This window comes from Oncorhynchus nerka, linkage group LG15 (assembly GCF_034236695.1).
Source record: "Oncorhynchus nerka isolate Pitt River linkage group LG15, Oner_Uvic_2.0, whole genome shotgun sequence".
Taxonomy (NCBI): Eukaryota; Metazoa; Chordata; class Actinopteri; order Salmoniformes; family Salmonidae; genus Oncorhynchus; species Oncorhynchus nerka.
In genome coordinates, this window is record NC_088410.1 from 6,878,937 (window position 1) to 6,896,181 (window position 17,245).

At 48.4% G+C, this 17,245-nt stretch overlaps 1 protein-coding gene across 1 annotated transcript; it reads left to right on the forward strand.

Moving 5' to 3' along the window:
- The first annotated feature begins 4,406 nt into the window (after positions 1 to 4,406).
- gpank1 (G patch domain and ankyrin repeats 1) lies at positions 4,407 to 15,581 on the forward strand. Its single transcript, XM_065002271.1, is given in 11 exon segments — positions 4,407 to 4,504; positions 4,994 to 5,295; positions 5,663 to 5,797; positions 8,597 to 8,816; positions 9,239 to 9,287; positions 14,959 to 15,044; positions 15,047 to 15,106; positions 15,109 to 15,180; positions 15,183 to 15,218; positions 15,221 to 15,261; positions 15,263 to 15,581. Coding segments are annotated over 10 exon segments (1,110 nt in total). The 5' UTR covers positions 4,407 to 4,504; positions 4,994 to 5,073; the 3' UTR covers positions 15,452 to 15,581.
- Positions 15,582 to 17,245: the final 1,664 nt, after the last annotated feature.

Here is a 17,245-nt window from a genome sequence, read left to right on the forward strand (position 1 = left end):
GTCGTTCTGTACAGCTCTTCTGTCATTTAACCACATGAGTCGTTCTGTACAGCTCTTCTGTCATTTAACCACATGAGTTGTTCTGTACAGCTCTTCTGTAATTTTACCACACGAGTCGTTCTGTACAGCTCTTCTGTAATTTAACCACGTGTCGTTCTGTACAGCTCTTCTGTAATTTAACCACATGAGTCGTTCTGTACAGCTCTTCTGTAATTTAATCACATGAGTCTTTTCTGTACAGCTCTTCTGTAATTTAACCACATGAGTCGTTCTGTATAGCTCTTCTGTAATTTAACCACACGAGTCGTTCTGTACAGCTCTTCTGTAATTTAATCACACGAGTCGTTCTGTACAGCTCTTCTGTCATTTAATCACGAGTCGTTCTGTACAGCTCTTCTGTCATTTAATCACGAGTCGTTCTGTACAGCTCTTCTGTAATTTAACCACATGAGTCGTTCTGTACAGCTCTTCTGTAATTTAATCACATGAGTCTTTTCTGTACAGCTCTTCTGTAATTTAACCACATGAGTCGTTCTGTATAGCTCTTCTGTAATTTAACCACACGAGTCGTTCTGTACAGCTCTTCTGTAATTTAATCACATGAGTCGTTCTGTACAGCTCTTCTGTAATTTAACCACACGAGTCGTTCTGTACAGCTCTTCTGTAATTTAATCACACGAGTCGTTCTGTACAGCTCTTCTGTCATTTAATCACATGAGTCTTTTCTGTACAGCTCTTCTGTAATTTAACCACATGAGTCGTTCTGTATAGCTCTTCTGTAATTTAACCACACGAGTCGTTCTGTACAGCTCTTCTGTAATTTAATCACACGAGTCGTTCTGTACAGCTCTTCTGTCATTTAATCACGAGTCGTTCTGTACAGCTCTTCTGTAATTTAACCACATGAGTCGTTCTGTACAGCTCTTCTGTAATTTAATCACATGAGTCTTTTCTGTACAGCTCTTCTGTAATTTAACCACATGAGTCGTCTGTATAGCTCTTCTGTAATTTAACCACAGGAGGTTCTGTACAGCTCTTCTGTAATTTAATCACATGAAGGGTTCTGTACAGCTCATTCACTAATTTAATCACTGAGGGTTCTGTACAGCTCTTCTGTAATTTAATCACACGAGTCGTTCTGTACAGCTCTTCTGTCATTTAATCACATGAGTCGTTCTGTACAGCTCTTCTGTCATTTAATCACATGAGTCGTTCTGTACAGCTCTTCTGTCATTTAATCACGAGTCTTTCTTTCGGACCTTACAGATGCTGTATGTATAGGGGACAGAGGAAGGGATTAGTCATTCACTACTAGACTGAGGGACCTTACAGATGCTGTATGTATGGGGGACAGAGGAAGGATTAGTCATTCACTCACTACTAGACTGGGGGACCTTACAGATGCTGTATGTATGGGGACAGAGGAAGGATTAGTCATTCACTACTAGACTGAGGGACCTTACAGATGCTGTATGTATGGGGGACAGAGGAAGGATTAGTCATTCACTACTAGACTGAGGGACCTTACAGATGCTGTATGTATGGGGGACAGAGGAAGGGTTAGTCATTCACTACTAGACTGAGGGGACAGAGGAAGGGTTAGTCATTCACTACTAGACTGAGGGTCCTTACAGATGCTGTATGTATGGGGGACAGAGGAAGGATTAGTCAATCACTACTAGACTGAGGGACCTTACAGATGCTGTATGTATGGGGGACAGAGGAAGGATTAGTCATTCACTACTAGACTGAGGGACCTTACAGATGCTGTATGTATGGGGGACAGAGGAAGGGTTAGTCATTCACTACTAGACTGAGGGACCTTACAGATGCTGTATGTATGGGGGACAGAGGAAGGGTTAGTCATTCACTACTAGACTGAGGGACCTTACAGATGCTGTATGTATGGGGGACAGAGGAAGGGTTAGTCATTCACTACTAGACTGAGGGACCTTACAGATGCTGTATGTATGGGGGACAGAGGAAGGGTTAGTCATTCACTACTAGACTGAGGGACCTTACAGATGCTGTATGTATGGGGGACAGAGGAAGGGTTAGTCATTCACTACTAGACTGAGGGACCTTACAGATGCTGTATGTATGGGGGACAGAGGAAGGGGTTAGTCATTCACTACTAGACTGAGGGACCTTACAGATGCTGTATGTATGGGGGACAGAGGAAGGGTTAGTCATTCACTACTAGACTGAGGGACCTTACAGATGCTGTATGTATGGGGGACAGAGGAAGGGTTAGTCATTCACTACTAGACTGAGGGACCTTACAGATGCTGTATGTATGGGGGACAGAGGAAGGGTTAGTCATTCACTACTAGACTGAGGGACCTTACAGATGCTGTATGTATGGGGGACAGAGGAAGGGTTAGTCATTCACTACTAGACTGAGGGACCTTACAGATGTTGTATGTATGGGGGACAGAGGAAGGGTTAGTCATTCACTACTAGACTGAGGGACCTTACAGATGCTGTATGTATATGGGGGGACAGAGGAAGGGTTAGTCATTCACTACTAGACTGAGGGACCTTACAGATGCTGTATGTATATGGGGGGACAGAGGAAGGGTTAGTCATTCACTACTAGACTGAGGGACCTTACAGATGCTGTATGTATGGGGGACAGAGGAAGGGGTTAGTCATTCACTACTAGACTGAGGGACCTTACAGATGCTGTATGTATATGGGGGGACAGAGGAAGGGTTAGTCATTCACTACTAGACTGAGGGACCTTACAGATGCTGTATGTATATGGGGGACAGAGGAAGGGTTAGTCATTCACTACTAGACTGAGGGACCTTACAGATGCTGTATGTATGGGGGACAGAGGAAGGGGTTAGTCATTCACTACTAGACTGAGGGACCTTACAGATGCTGTATGTATATGGGGGGACAGAGGAAGGGTTAGTCATTCACTACTAGACTGAGGGACCTTACAGATGCTGTATGTATGGGGGACAGAGGAAGGATTAGTCATTCACTCACTACTAGACTGAGGGACCTTACAGATGTTGTATGTATGGGGGACAGAGGAAGGGTTAGTCATTCACTACTAGACTGAGGGACCTTACAGATGCTGTATGTATGGGGACAGAGGAAGGGTTAGTCATTCACTACTAGACTGAGGGACCTTACAGATGCTGTATGTATGGGGACAGAGGAAGGGGTTAGTCATTCACTACTAGACTGAGGGACCTTACAGATGCTGTATATATGGGGGACAGAGGAAGATTAATATTTTCCTCTAGCTACTAGCTCAACAGCCACATCCTTTATTACCAGACTGAGGTCTTGTACTTAAAGGAATGATTTGTACTAAAATACAACGCTCTTAGTTATGATAACATTGATAAGTTGTTAACATACAAAAACATTCACAGCCTCATGAATGTTTCCATCAATGTTATTCCACCATGTCAGAGAAAACACAGGCGCTGATTTTACACTGAAGAAAAAATATAAACGCAACATGTAAAGTGTTGGTCCCATGTTTCATGAGCTGAAATAAAAGATCCCAGAAATGTTCCATATGGCACATAAAGCTAATATCTCTATAATGTTGTGCACAAATTTGTTTACATCCCTGTTAGTGATTATTTCTACTTTGCTAAAATAATCCATCCAGGTGTGGCATGTCAAGATGCTGATTAAACATCACGGTCATTACACAGGTGCACCTTGTGCTGGGGGGACAATAAAAAGGACACTATAATGTGCAGTTTTGTCACGAAACACAATGCCACAGATGTGTCAACTTCTTGAAGGAGCGTGTAATTGGCATGATGACTCTGCAGGAATGTCCACCAGAGCTGTTGCCAGAGAATGGAATTTTAATTTATCTGCCATTAAGCCTCCTCCGATGCAGTTCTAGAGAATTTGCCATTACATCCAACCGGCCTCACACCCGTAGACCACGTGTAACCACGCCAGCACAGGATCTCCACATACGGCTTCTTCACCTGCGGGATCGTCTGAGACCAGCTACCCAGACAGCTGATGAAACAGGAGTATTTCTGTCTATATATAATAAAGCCCTTTTTGGGGGGAAAAACTCATTCTGATTGGATGGGCCTGGTTCCCCAATGGGTGGGCCTATGCCCACCCTAATCTATGTGAAACCCATAGATTAGGGCCTAATGAATTAATTTAAATTGACTGATTTCCTTACATGAACTGTAACTCAGTAAAATCGTCGACATTTTTGCATGTTGCGTGCATATTTTTTTGTTAAGTCTAAAAATTATTTGATTAATGCAACATATTTTGGTCTGAATATCAATAAAATGTGGAACACCAATATTTAATATCGACTGGTACTTTTGTTTGACTGAATTAATGTGATATTGTGTCCAAAAATGACTTTTGCTGCGTTACCAACTCCGTTCAGCAGGAGGGGACGTGGAGACGCGTGACGTTTGTACGCGTGACGTGGAAAATAGTGGACATGACGTCGCAAACCAACAACAACAAAGATGGAGGCACGTTACCTCGGGTAGGGAACTAACTATTTTGATAGTATTTTTTTTAAACATTTATTTACATTTGAGAACTCTTTATTTTATATATAGAAATAAACGTTTTGTTAAATATATAAGTACACTTTTTGTTATATATATATATATCAACTTTTTGTTAAATATCTAGGTACCTAACGTTAAATTCAGTGTGCTAGCTTGCTAGCTGCCCATTGCTAATTCTGGTTGATAAGTCACAGCCAGCTATTATCCTTTACGACCGAGCGCCGAGGCACAGATAATATATTTGTTTGAGGCTAGCTAACTACACTTAGCTACTTACTAAAAGTAACGATATGATGGAGGAATTAGACGAGTCTTTGAGTTAGCCACTGTAGTTAATTAGCTGTATGAAGAAAAAATAACCTTACACCGACATTTCCAGACTCCAGAAAAGTGATTAACGAACGTCAATTACCTCGTTTACATAAATCTAATCACCATCCGACTGGTCAACTGTGTTTTAGGTGACTGTAACGTTACTGTCGCCTAGTCTGTCTAGCGGTCAACTAGCTATTCCAGCGCCGCGGACCAACCGGTCCCAGACATGAGCTCTCTAAGCTACTTCACCCCCGCCCGAGAAGAAGAGCTGCTGTGGTCGGGAAACGCAGGCGCAGCCACCGGACCTCAACCCAGCACCCTCGGAGGAGAGGAGGCACGGCGCTTCTATCAAAGCCTCATAGAAGAAGGGGATGGAGAGGAGAGACGAGGAATGGGGCAGAGGGGGAGAGAGAACCGCAGGGGGAGAAGAGCAGGGCAGCACGTCCAGGTACCACAAACACAACAAATAAAGCCTAGTAGCTACATCATCTATGATCATGACATGTATGATTTAAAAATAAAGTATTTAATCACATACACACAGTACCAGTCAACACCTACTCATTCCAGGGTTTTTCTTAATTTGTACTATTTTCTACATTGTATAATACTTTTGAAGACATCAACACTATGAAATAACACATATGGAATCATGTAGTAAACGAAAAAGTGTCAAATCAAAATATATTTTATGTTTGAGTTTCTTCAAAGTAGCCACCCTTTGCCTCTGACAGCTTTGCACACTCCAGATGCACCAGTGAAGCATCTGCTGATTGACCAAAATGTAACTCGAGTACATGTATTCTTTCCCACAGGCTAGCAGGCAGCAGGCTAACACCACCAGTACTACCACAGAGCTGGAGGGGCTAAGACTGCTGCGTTGTGCCCAGGAAGGAGACCTGTCTGGGGTGAGAGGCCTGCTGTCCCGGGGGGTGGATGTCAACTTCCAGGTAGGTAACAGAATCTGAACCTGGGTCTCCCATGGGGAGTAGGTAACAGGAGGGATCTGAACCACGGGGAGTAGGTAACAGGAGGGATCTGAACCTGGGTCTCCCACGGGGAGTAGGTAACAGGAGGGATCTGAACCACGGGGAGTAGGTAACAGGAGGGATCTGAACCACGGGGGAGTAGGTAACAGGAGGGATCTGAACCTGGGTCTCCCACGGGGAGAAACCAAGTAGGAGAATGGATTACTAGACCGCGTTGGCGGAGGGAAAAGTGATTTTAGTTTTTATCACCGGGCTTGAGTCAGGTGCCCCGTTCAAAGCCCACGGAGAAGATGGCTCAAAACAAAAAGTGACCTAGGCGATGCATGTAGACTAATGAGTAGAGGATGCTGTGTTTTCACATGCTGAAGTGGGGCTTTTGATTAAAAAATGGTTTATTTGCCTGAAAATGTAGTATTCTTACCTCAGGAAGTTGGTGGCTCCTGAATTAGGGAGAACGGGCTTGTGGTAAAGGCTGGAGAGGAATCAGTGGGAATTCTAGAAAATACATCACACACACGGTTTCCATGGTTTCCATGTGTTGGATGCCATTCCATTTGCTCCGTTCCGGGAATTATTATGAGCCGTTCTCTCCTCAGCAGTCTTCGAAGTGTCTTACATATATTTGAAAGATTACTGTTCTATTTGAGCAGGGCGCACCTCCCTCACAGGTTTCACCCAGTCACGCGACAGGCCATAGCCCCGGTTCACCCTGGGGCAGTTTAATCAAATCCCCTCAGTGTCCTGACCATTAGACCATAGCCCCGGTTCAACCTGGGGCAGGTTAATCAAATCCCCTCAGTGTCCTGACCATTAGACCATAGCCCCGGTTCAACCTGGGGCAGGTTAATCAAATCCCCTCAGTGTCCTGACCATTAGACCATAGCCCCGGTTCAACCTGGGGCAGGTTAATCAAATCACCTCAGTGTCCTGACCATTAGACCATAGCCCCGGTTCAACCTGGGGCAGGTTAATCAAATCACCTCAGTGTCCTGACCATTAGACCATAGCCCCGGTTCAACCTGGGGCAGGTTTAATCAAATCACCTCAGTGTCCTGACCATTTGAACAAGAGGAATTCCCCCTCTTTGACCTGTTACCCTGATTACTTTTGAAGTCCCAGGCAGAACTGCCTCATCAGGAGGAGCCAAACTCACGACATCAGGATGCCAGTAGGTCAAGTCCTCAATTCACAGCTTGTATTCAACTTGAATAATAATCAAATACATGGTTCTAAATGCATCTATTTCACAGGTTCGATTTAAAAATCTCCATGACGACATGTTCAGAACTCTTAGGATGTGTTTATTGTCTGGTGGAGTCAAGTGGAAATATATTATCAGGTTTCAAGGTTTTGAGTTCATTGATTGGAACAACCTACCGCAAACTTTTAGCCTTCAGTCCTGTTTCCCCTTTAAAACGATAACATGCCCTCGAACCAACCTCCTTCCTGTTGCGTTAGAACAAACCTCCTTCCTGTTGCCCCCAATGAACCTCCTTCCTGTTGCCCCAATGAACCTCCTTCCTGTTGCCCCCAATGAACCTCCTTCCTGTTGCCCCCAACGAACCTCCTTCCTGTTGCCCTCGAACCAACCTCCTTCCCAGTGCCCTCGACCCAATCTCCTTCCCAGTGCCCCAATGAACCTCCTTCCCAGTGCCCCGACCCAACCTCCTTCCCAGTGCCCTCGACCCAACCTCCTTCCCAGTGCCCCCATTGAACCTCCTTCCCAGTGCCCTCGAACAAACCTCCTTCCCAGTGCCCTTGACCCAACCTCCCCCAGTGCCCTGAACCTCCTTCCTGTTGCGACCCAACCTCCTTCCCAGTGCCCTCGAACCAACCTCCTTCCCAGTGCCCTCGACCCAACCTCCTTCCCAGTGCCCCGAACCAACCTCCTTTCCTGAACCAACCTCCTTCCCAGTGCCCCGAACCAACCTCCTTCCCAGTGCCCTCGAACCAACCTCCTTCCCAGTGCCCTCGAACCAACCTCCTTCCCAGTGCCCCGAACCAACCTCCTTCCCAGTGCCCTCCAACCAACCTCCTTCCTGTTGCCCCGAATCAACCGCTTTCCTGTTGAACCTCCTTCCTGTTGCCCCAACCAACCTCCTTCCTGTTGCCCCCAATGAACCTCCTTCCTGTTGCCCCAATGAACCTCCTTCCTGATCTCCTCTCCCACCCCCCCTCGAACCTCCTTCCTGTTGCCCCTCCCTGAACCTCCCCTTCCTTCTCCCTCTCTCCCTTAGAACAAACCTCCTTCCTGTTGCCCCCAATGAACCTCCTTCCTGTTGCTCTCTAGAACGAACCTCCTTCCTCTCTATGCCCCCTCTCCCTGAACTCTCCTTCCTCTCTGCCCCTCTCTCAAACCTCCTTCCTGTCTCTCTCTCCTCTGATCCCCTCCCATCCCCTCCTTCCTCTCCATCCCTCTCTCCCTCTCCCTCTCTGCCTCCATCCCCTCTCCCTCTCTCCCTTTCTCTCTCTCTCCATCCCCTCCTCCCTTCCCTCTCCCTTTCTCTCTCTCTCCATCCCCTCTCTCCCTCTCCCTCTCTCCCTTTTCTCTCTCCCCCATTGAACCTCCTTCCTGTTCTCTCTCTAGAACATCTCCTCCTTCCTGTTGCCCCCAATGAACCTCCTTCCTCTTCTCTCCTCCTCTCGAACCTCCTTCCTGTTGCCCCCATTGAACCTCCCCTTCCTGTTGCCCCTCCCTCCCTCCTTCCTGTCATGCCCCCTCCCTGAACCTCCTCTCTCTCTCTCTCTCTCTCTCTCCAGGACAGCTGGTGGTGGACAGGTGTGATGTGTGCAGCGGCGGCTGGGCAGCGGGGTGTCGTTAGGCTCCTCCTCCAGCAGGGGGCGGCGTGGGTGGGCGTGGTCGACACGCAGGGCCGGGACGCCAGGGAGCTGGCTAGGATGGCGGGGCATAGTGGGGTCCTAGAGGAACTGGACCACTACGGGTCTCCGGAGGACTGTGACCGGCCTGGGAGACAGAGGGGTCAACACAACCATTACAGGAGAGAGAGAGGCAGGACCACAGGTTAGTGACTGACTGGGAGACAGAGGGGTCAACACAACCATTACAGGAGAGAGAGGCAGGACCACCAGGACCACAGGTTAGTGACTGACTGGGAGACAGAGGGGTCAACACAACCATTACAGGAGAGAGACCCAGGACCACAGGTTAGTGACTGACTGGGAGACAGAGGGGTCAACACAACCATTACAGGAGAGAGAGGCAGGACCACAGGTTAGTGACTGACTGAGAGACAGAGGGGTCAACACAACCATTACAGGAGAGAGACCCAGGACCACCAGGACCACAGGTTAGTGACTGACTGGGAGACAGAGGGGTCAACACAACCATTACAGGAGAGAGACCCAGGACCACAGGTTAGTGACTGACTGGGAGACAGAGAGGTCAACACAACCATTACAGGAGAGAGACCCAGGACCACCAGGACCACAGGTTAGTGACTGACTGGGAGACAGAGGGGTCAACACAACCATTACAGGAGAGAGACCCAGGACCACCAGGACCACAGGTTAGTGACTGACTGGGAGACAGAGGGGTCAACACAACCATTACAGGAGAGAGACCCAGGACCACCAGGACCACAGGTTAGTGACTGACTGGGAGACAGAGAGGTCAACACAACCATTACAGGAGAGAGACCCAGGACTACCAGGACCACAGGTTAGTGACTGACTGGGAGACAGAGGGGTCAACACAACCATTACAGGAGAGAGACCCAGGACCACCAGGACCACAGGTTAGTGACTGACTGGGAGACAGAGGGGTCAACACAACCATTACAGGAGAGAGACCCAGGACCACCAGGACCACAGGTTAGTGACTGACTGGGAGACAGAGGGGTCAACACAACCATTACAGGAGAGAGACCCAGGACCACCAGGACCACAGGTTAGTGACTGACTGGGAGACAGAGGGGTCAACACAACCATTACAGGAGAGAGACCCAGGACCACAGGTTAGTGACTGACCGGGAGACAGAGGGGTCAACACAACCATTACAGGAGAGAGACCCAGGACTACCAGGACCACAGGTTAGTGACTGACTGGGAGACAGAGGGGTCAACACAACCATTACAGGAGAGAGAGGCAGGACCACCAGGACCACAGGTTAGTGACTGACTGGGAGACAGAGGGGTCAACACAACCATTACAGGAGAGAGACCCAGGACCACCAGGACCACAGGTTAGTGACTGACTGGGAGACAGAGGGGTCAACACAACCATTACAGGAGAGAGAGGCAGGACCACCAGGACCACAGGTTAGTGACTGACTGGGAGACAGAGAGGTCAACACAACCATTACAGGAGAGAGAGGCAGGACCACAGGTTAGTGACTGCCTGGGAGACAGAGGGGTCAACACAACCATTACAGGAGAGAGACCCAGGACCACCAGGACCACAGGTTAGTGACTGACTGGGAGACAGAGGGGTCAACACAACCATTACAGGAGAGAGACCCAGGACCACCAGGACCACAGGTTAGTGACTGCCTGGGAGACAGAGAGGTCAACACAACCATTACAGGAGAGAGAGGCAGGACCACAGGTTAGTGACTGCCTGGGAGACAGAGGGGTCAACACAACCATGGTCAGGAGAGAGTGAATATAGACAATCCCTGACCTGGTCAGGTGTGGTGAATATAGACAATCCCTGACCTGGTCAAGTGTGGTGAATATAGACAATCCCTGACCTGGTCAGGTGGTCAGGTGTGGTGAATATAGACAATCCCTGACCTGGTCAGGTGGTCAGGTGTGGTGAATATAGACAATCCCTGACCTGGTCAGGTGTGGTGAATATAGACAATCCCTGACCTGGTCAGGTGGTCAGGTGTGGTGAATATAAACAATCCCTGACCTGATCAGGTGTGGTGAATATAGACAATCCCTGACCTGGTCAGGTGTGGTGAATATAGACAATCCCTGACCTGATCAGGTGGTCAGGTGTGGTGAATATAGACAATCCCTGACCTGGTCAGGTGTGGTGAATATAGACAATCCCTGACCTGGTCAGGTGGTCAGGTGTGGTGAATATAGACAATCCCTGACCTGGTCAGGTGGTCAGGTGTGGTGAATATAGACAATCCCTGACCTGATCAGGTGTGGTGAATATAGACAATCCCTGACCTGGTCAGGTGTGGTGAATATAGACAATCCCTGACCTGGTCAGGTGTGGTGAATATAGACAATCCCTGACCTGGTCAGGTGTGGTGAATATAGACAATCCCTGACCTGGTCAGGTGTGGTGAATATAGACAATCCCTGACCTGGTCAGGTGGTCAGGTGTGGTGAATATAGACAATCCCTGACCTGGTCAGGTGGTCAGGTGTGGTGAATATAGACAATCCCTGACCTGGTCAGGTGGTCAGGTGTGGTGAATATAGACAATCCCTGACCTGGTCAGGTGGTCAGGTGTGGTGAATATAGACAATCCCTGACCTGGTCAGGTGTGGTGAATATAGACAATCCCTGACCTGGTCAGGTGTGGTGAATATAGACAATCCCTGACCTGATCAGGTGGTCAGGTGTGGTGAATATAGACAATCCCTGACCTGGTCAGTTGTGGTGAATATAGACAATCCCTGTCCTGGTCAGGTGTGGTGAATATAGACAATCCCTGACCTGATCAGGTGGTCAGGTGTGGTGAATATAGACAATCCCTGACCTGGTCAGGTGTGGTGAATATAGACAATCCCTGACCTGGTCAGGTGTGGTGAATATAGACAATCCCTGACCTGGTCAGGTGTGGTGAATATAGACAATCCCTGACCTGATCAGGTGGTCAGGTGTGGTGAATATAGACAATCCCTGACCTGGTCAGGTGGTCAGGTTGGTGAATATAGACAATCCCTGACCTGGTCAGGTGTGGTGAATATAGACAATCCCTGACCTGGTCAGGTGGTCAGGTGTGGTGAATATAGACAATCCCTGACCTGGTCAGGTGGTCAGGTGTGATGAATATAGACAATCCCTGACCTGGTCAGGTGTGGTGAATATAGACAATCCCTGACCTGGTCAGGTGGTCAGGTGTGGTGAATATAGACGATCCCTGACCTGGTCAGGTGGTCAGGTGTGGTGAATATAGACGATCCCTGACCTGGTCAGGTGGTCAGGTTGGTGAATATAGACAATCCCTGACCTGGTCAGGTGGTCAGGTGTGGTGAATATAGACAATCCCTGACCTGGTCAGGTGTGATGAATATAGACAATCCCTGACCTGGTCAGGTGGTCAGGTGTGGTGAATATAGACAATCCCTGACCTGGTCAGGTGTGGTGAATATAGACAATCCCTGACCTGGTCAGGTGTGATGAATATAGACAATCCCTGACCTGGTCAGGTGGTCAGGTGTGGTGAATATAGACAATCCCTGACCTGGTCAGGTGTGGTGAATATAGACAATCCCTGACCTGGTCAGGTGTGGTGAATATAGACAATCCCTGACCTGGTCAGGTGGTCAGGTGTGGTGAATATAGACAATCCCTGACCTGATCAGGTGGTCAGGTTGGTGAATATAGACAATCCCTGACCTGGTCAGGTGGTCAGGTGTGGTGAATATAGATAATCCCTGACCTGGTCAGGTGGTCAGGTGTGGTGAATATAGACAATCCCTGGTCAGGTGGTCAGGTGTGGTGAATATAGACAATCCCTGACCTGGTCAGGTGGTCAGGTGTGGTGAATATAGACAATCCCTGACCTGGTCAGGTGTGATGAATATAGACAATCCCTGACCTGGTCAGGTGGTCAGGTGTGGTGAATATAGACAATCCCTGACCTGGTCAGGTGGTCAGGTGTGGTGAATATAGACAATCCCTGACCTGGTCAGGTGGTCAGGTGTGGTGAATATAGACAATCCCTGACCTGGTCAGGTGGTCAGGTGTGGTGAATATAGACAATCCCTGACCTGGTCAGGTGGTCAGGTGTGGTGAATATAGACAATCCCTGACCTGGTCAGGTGTGATGAATATAGACAATCCCTGACCTGGTCAGGTGGTCAGGTGTGGTGAATATAGACAATCCCTGACCTGGTCAGGTGTGGTGAATATAGACAATCCCTGACCTGGTCAGGTGTGATGAATATAGACAATCCCTGACCTGGTCAGGTGGTCAGGTGTGGTGAATATAGACAATCCCTGACCTGGTCAGGTGTGATGAATATAGACAATCCCTGACCTGGTCAGGTGGTCAGGTGTGGTGAATATAGACAATCCCTGACCTGATCAGGTGGTCAGGTGTGGTGAATATAGACAATCCCTGACCTGGTCAGGTGGTCAGGTGTGGTGAATATAGACTATCCCTGATCAGGTGGTCAGGTGTGGTGAATATAGACAATCCCTGACCTGATCAGGTGGTCAGGTGTGGTGAATATAGACTATCCCTGATCAGGTGGTCAGGTGTGGTGAATATAGACAATCCCTGACCTGGTCAGGTGTGGTGAATATAGACAATCCCTGACCTGGTCAGGTGGTCAGGTGTGGTGAATATAGACGATCCCTGACCTGGTCAGGTGGTCAGGTTGGTGAATATAGACAATCCCTGACCTGATCAGGTGGTCAGGTGTGGTGAATATAGACAATCCCTGACCTGGTCAGGTGTGATGAATATAGACAATCCCTGACCTGGTCAGGTGGTCAGGTGTGGTGAATATAGACAATCCCTGACCTGGTCAGGTGGTCAGGTTGGTGAATATAGACAATCCCTGACCTGGTCAGGTGGTCAGGTGTGGTGAATATAGACAATCCCTGACCTGGTCAGGTGTGATGAATATAGACAACTGACCTGGTCAGGTGGTCAGTGTGGTGAATATAGACAATCCCTGACCTGGTCAGGTGGTCAGGTGTGGTGAATATAGACAATCCCTGACCTGGTCAGGTGGTCAGGTGTGGTGAATATAGACAATCCCTGACCTGGTCAGGTGGTCAGGTGTGGTGAATATAGACAATCCCTGACCTGGTCAGGTGGTCAGGTGTGGTGAATATAGACTGTCCCTGACCTGGTCAGGTGTGATGAATATAGACAATCCCTGACCTGGTCAGGTGGTCAGTGTGGTGAATATAGACAATCCCTGACCTGGTCAGGTGTGGTGAATATAGACAATCCCTGACCTGGTCAGGTGTGATGAATATAGACAATCCCTGACCTGGTCAGGTGGTCTTGATGGTGAATATAGACAATCCCTGACCTGGTCAGGTGTGATGAATATAGACAATCCCTGACCTGGTCAGGTGGTCAGGTGTGGTGAATATAGATGAATCCCTGACCTGATCAGGTGGTCAGGTGTGGTGAATATAGACAATCCCTGACCTGGTCAGGTGGTCACTGGGGTGATGGTGAATATAGTTATCCCTGATCAGGTGGTCAGGTGTGGTGAATATAGACAATCCCTGACCTGATCAGGTGGTCAGGTGTGGTGAATATAGACTATCCCTGATCAGGTGGTCAGGTGGGGTGAATATAGACAATCCCTGACCTGGTCAGGTGTGGTGAATATAGACAATCCCTGACCTGGTCAGGTGGTCATGGTGAATATAGTTATCCCTGACCTGGTCAGGTGGTCAGGCTGGTGAATATAGACAATCCCTGACCTGATCAGGTGGTCAGGTGGGGGTGAATTAGACAATCCCTGACCTGGTCAGGTGTGATGAATATAGACAACCCTGACCTGGTCAGGTGGTCACTGGTGAATATAGACAACTGTTCCCTGACCTGATCAGGTGGTCAGGTTGGTGAATATAGACAATCCCTGACCTGGTCAGGTGGTCAGGTGTGGTGAATATAGACTATCCCTGGTCAGGTGGTCAGGTGTGGTGAATATAGACAATCCTGACCTGGTCAGGTGTGGTGAATATAGACAATCCCTGACCTGGTCAGGTGTGGTGAATATAGACAATCCCTGACCTGGTCAGGTGGTCAGGTGTGGTGAATATAGACAATCCCTGACCTGATCAGGTGTGGTGCATGGTTGGAACACCGTCCTGCTGAGGCTCTCCTACCCCTGTCCTAGTGTAGAAATAAGACCTGTGATTGAAGGTTTGTTGTCAAGGAGATACTCTTTTTCTCCTCCCTCTACCCCCCACCCACCCTGGGGCTCTCTCTCCCTCCCCCCAGTTACTCCCCCAGCGGTACCAGCAGTCCAGACCCATCAGAACCAGTCCACCCAGAATCAGACCCAGTGGTGTCCAGTCTGCAGTGTCCACTGTCCTCTCCTCCGGAGACACACCTCTCCTCCACCCTCCACCTATTCTCTCTCTCCCGCCCCTGCCCCCTCCCCACTACTGGGGCCTCCCCCTCCACCCCGCCTACCAGATGATGCTGCGCTCTGGGTGGACCCCTGAGGGGGCTGTTACTCTACTGGGGAGGGTCACAAACAGGGGTTGGACTGTTCCTGAAGAGGGACAGTAGAGGCCTGGGATGATGGACCCACACCCCGACCCAAGGTCACACACTTCCAACCCAAAGACCCGCAGGCAGTCAGACGGACGGGGAAGGAGGGTCGGGGGGAGAGGGGGAGGAGGGGGATGAAGGAGGAGAGCAGGAGGGAGGAGAAGGACAGGAACTGGGAGAGGGACTTCCGCTCTTCCTTTCACACCTTTGACCCCTGACCTCTAAATGCTGACCCAGGGACACCTGTTATAGTCAGTTTCTCTCTAGTGTACACTCTCTCTCTCTCTCTAGTGTACACTCTGCTCTCTCTCTCTCTAGTGTACACTCTGCTCTCTCTCTCTGATGTACACTCTGTTACTCTACTAGTGTACACTCTGTGCTCTGAGGAGTTCTCTAGTGTACACTCTCTCTGAACTGTTACTCTACTCTCTAGTGTACACTCTGATCTAGTGTACACTCTTCTCTACTGTACACTCTCTCTAGTGTACACTCTCTCTCTTGAGTGTACACTGTTCTCTCTCTCTCTAGTGTACACTCTGTACTGGGGCTTGATCTAGTGTACACTCTCTACTGAGTTACTCTCTCTCTAGTGTACTCTCTCTCTCTCTAGTGTACACTCTGCTCTTCTCTCTAGTGTACACTGTTCTCTCTCTCTAGTGTACACTCTGCCTCTTCTCTCTAGTGTACACTGTTCTCTACTGAGGAGTGTACACTCTGCTCTTCTCTCTAGTGACACTGCTCTTCTCTACTCTAGTGTACACACTGGGGCTCTAGTGTACACTCTTACTCTACTCTAGTGTACACTCTGCTCTTCTCTAGTGTACACTCTGTTACTCTCTCTAGTGTACACTCTGCTCTTCTCTCTAGTGTACACTGTCTACTCTCTCTCTAGTGTACACTCTGCTCTCTCTCTCTCTAGTGTACACTGCTCTCTCTCTAGTGTACACTCTATGTGCTTCTCTCTCTAGTGTACACTCTGGCTTGATCTAGTGTACACTCTGCTCTTACTCTCTCTAGTGTACACTGCTCTCTCTCTCTAGTGTACACTCTGTTACTCTCTCTAGTGTACACTGGGGCTTCTCTAGTGTACACTCTATGTGCTCTCTCTGAGCTCTCAAAGGGTCTGAATACTTATGTAAATAAGTTTTTTTTTTTTTTTGTAATAAATTTGCAAGCATTTCTAAAAACCTGTTTTTGCGTTTTTATTATGGGGTATTTGCTGCTGTTCCACATTTATGGCTTGATGATGAACTGTTACTCTACTGAGTTACACTGGGGCTTGATGATGAACTGTTACTCTACTGAGTTACACTGGGGCTTGATGATGAACTGTTACTCTACTGAGGAGTTACACTGGGGCTTGATGATGAACTGTTACTCTACTGAGTTACACTGGGGCTTGATGATGACCTGTTACTCTACTGAGTTACACTGGGGCTTGATGATGAACTGTTACTCTACTGAGGAGTTACACTGGGGCTTGATGATGAACTGTTACTCTACTGAGTTACACTGGGGCTAATGACTGATGAACTGTTACTCTACTGAGGAGTTACACTGGGGCTTGATGATGAACTGTTACTCTACTGAGGAGTTACACTGGGGCTTGATGATGAACTGTTACTCTACTGAGGAGAAACACTGGGGCTTGATGATGAACTGTTACTCTACTGAGGAGTTACACTGGGGCTTGATGATGAACTGTTACTCTACTGAGGAGTTACACTGGGGCTTGATGATGAACTGTTACTCTACTGAGGAGAAACACTGGGGCTTGATGATGAACTGTTACTCTACTGAGGAGAAACACTGGGGCTTGATGATGAACTGTTACTCTACTGAGTTACACTGGGGCTTGATGATGAACTGTTACTCTACTGAGTTACACTGGGGCTTGATGATGAACTGTTACTCTACTGAGGAGTTACACTGGGGCTTGATGATGAACTGTTACTCTACTGAGGAGTTACACTGGGGCTTGATGATGAACTGTTACTCTACTGAGGAGTTAC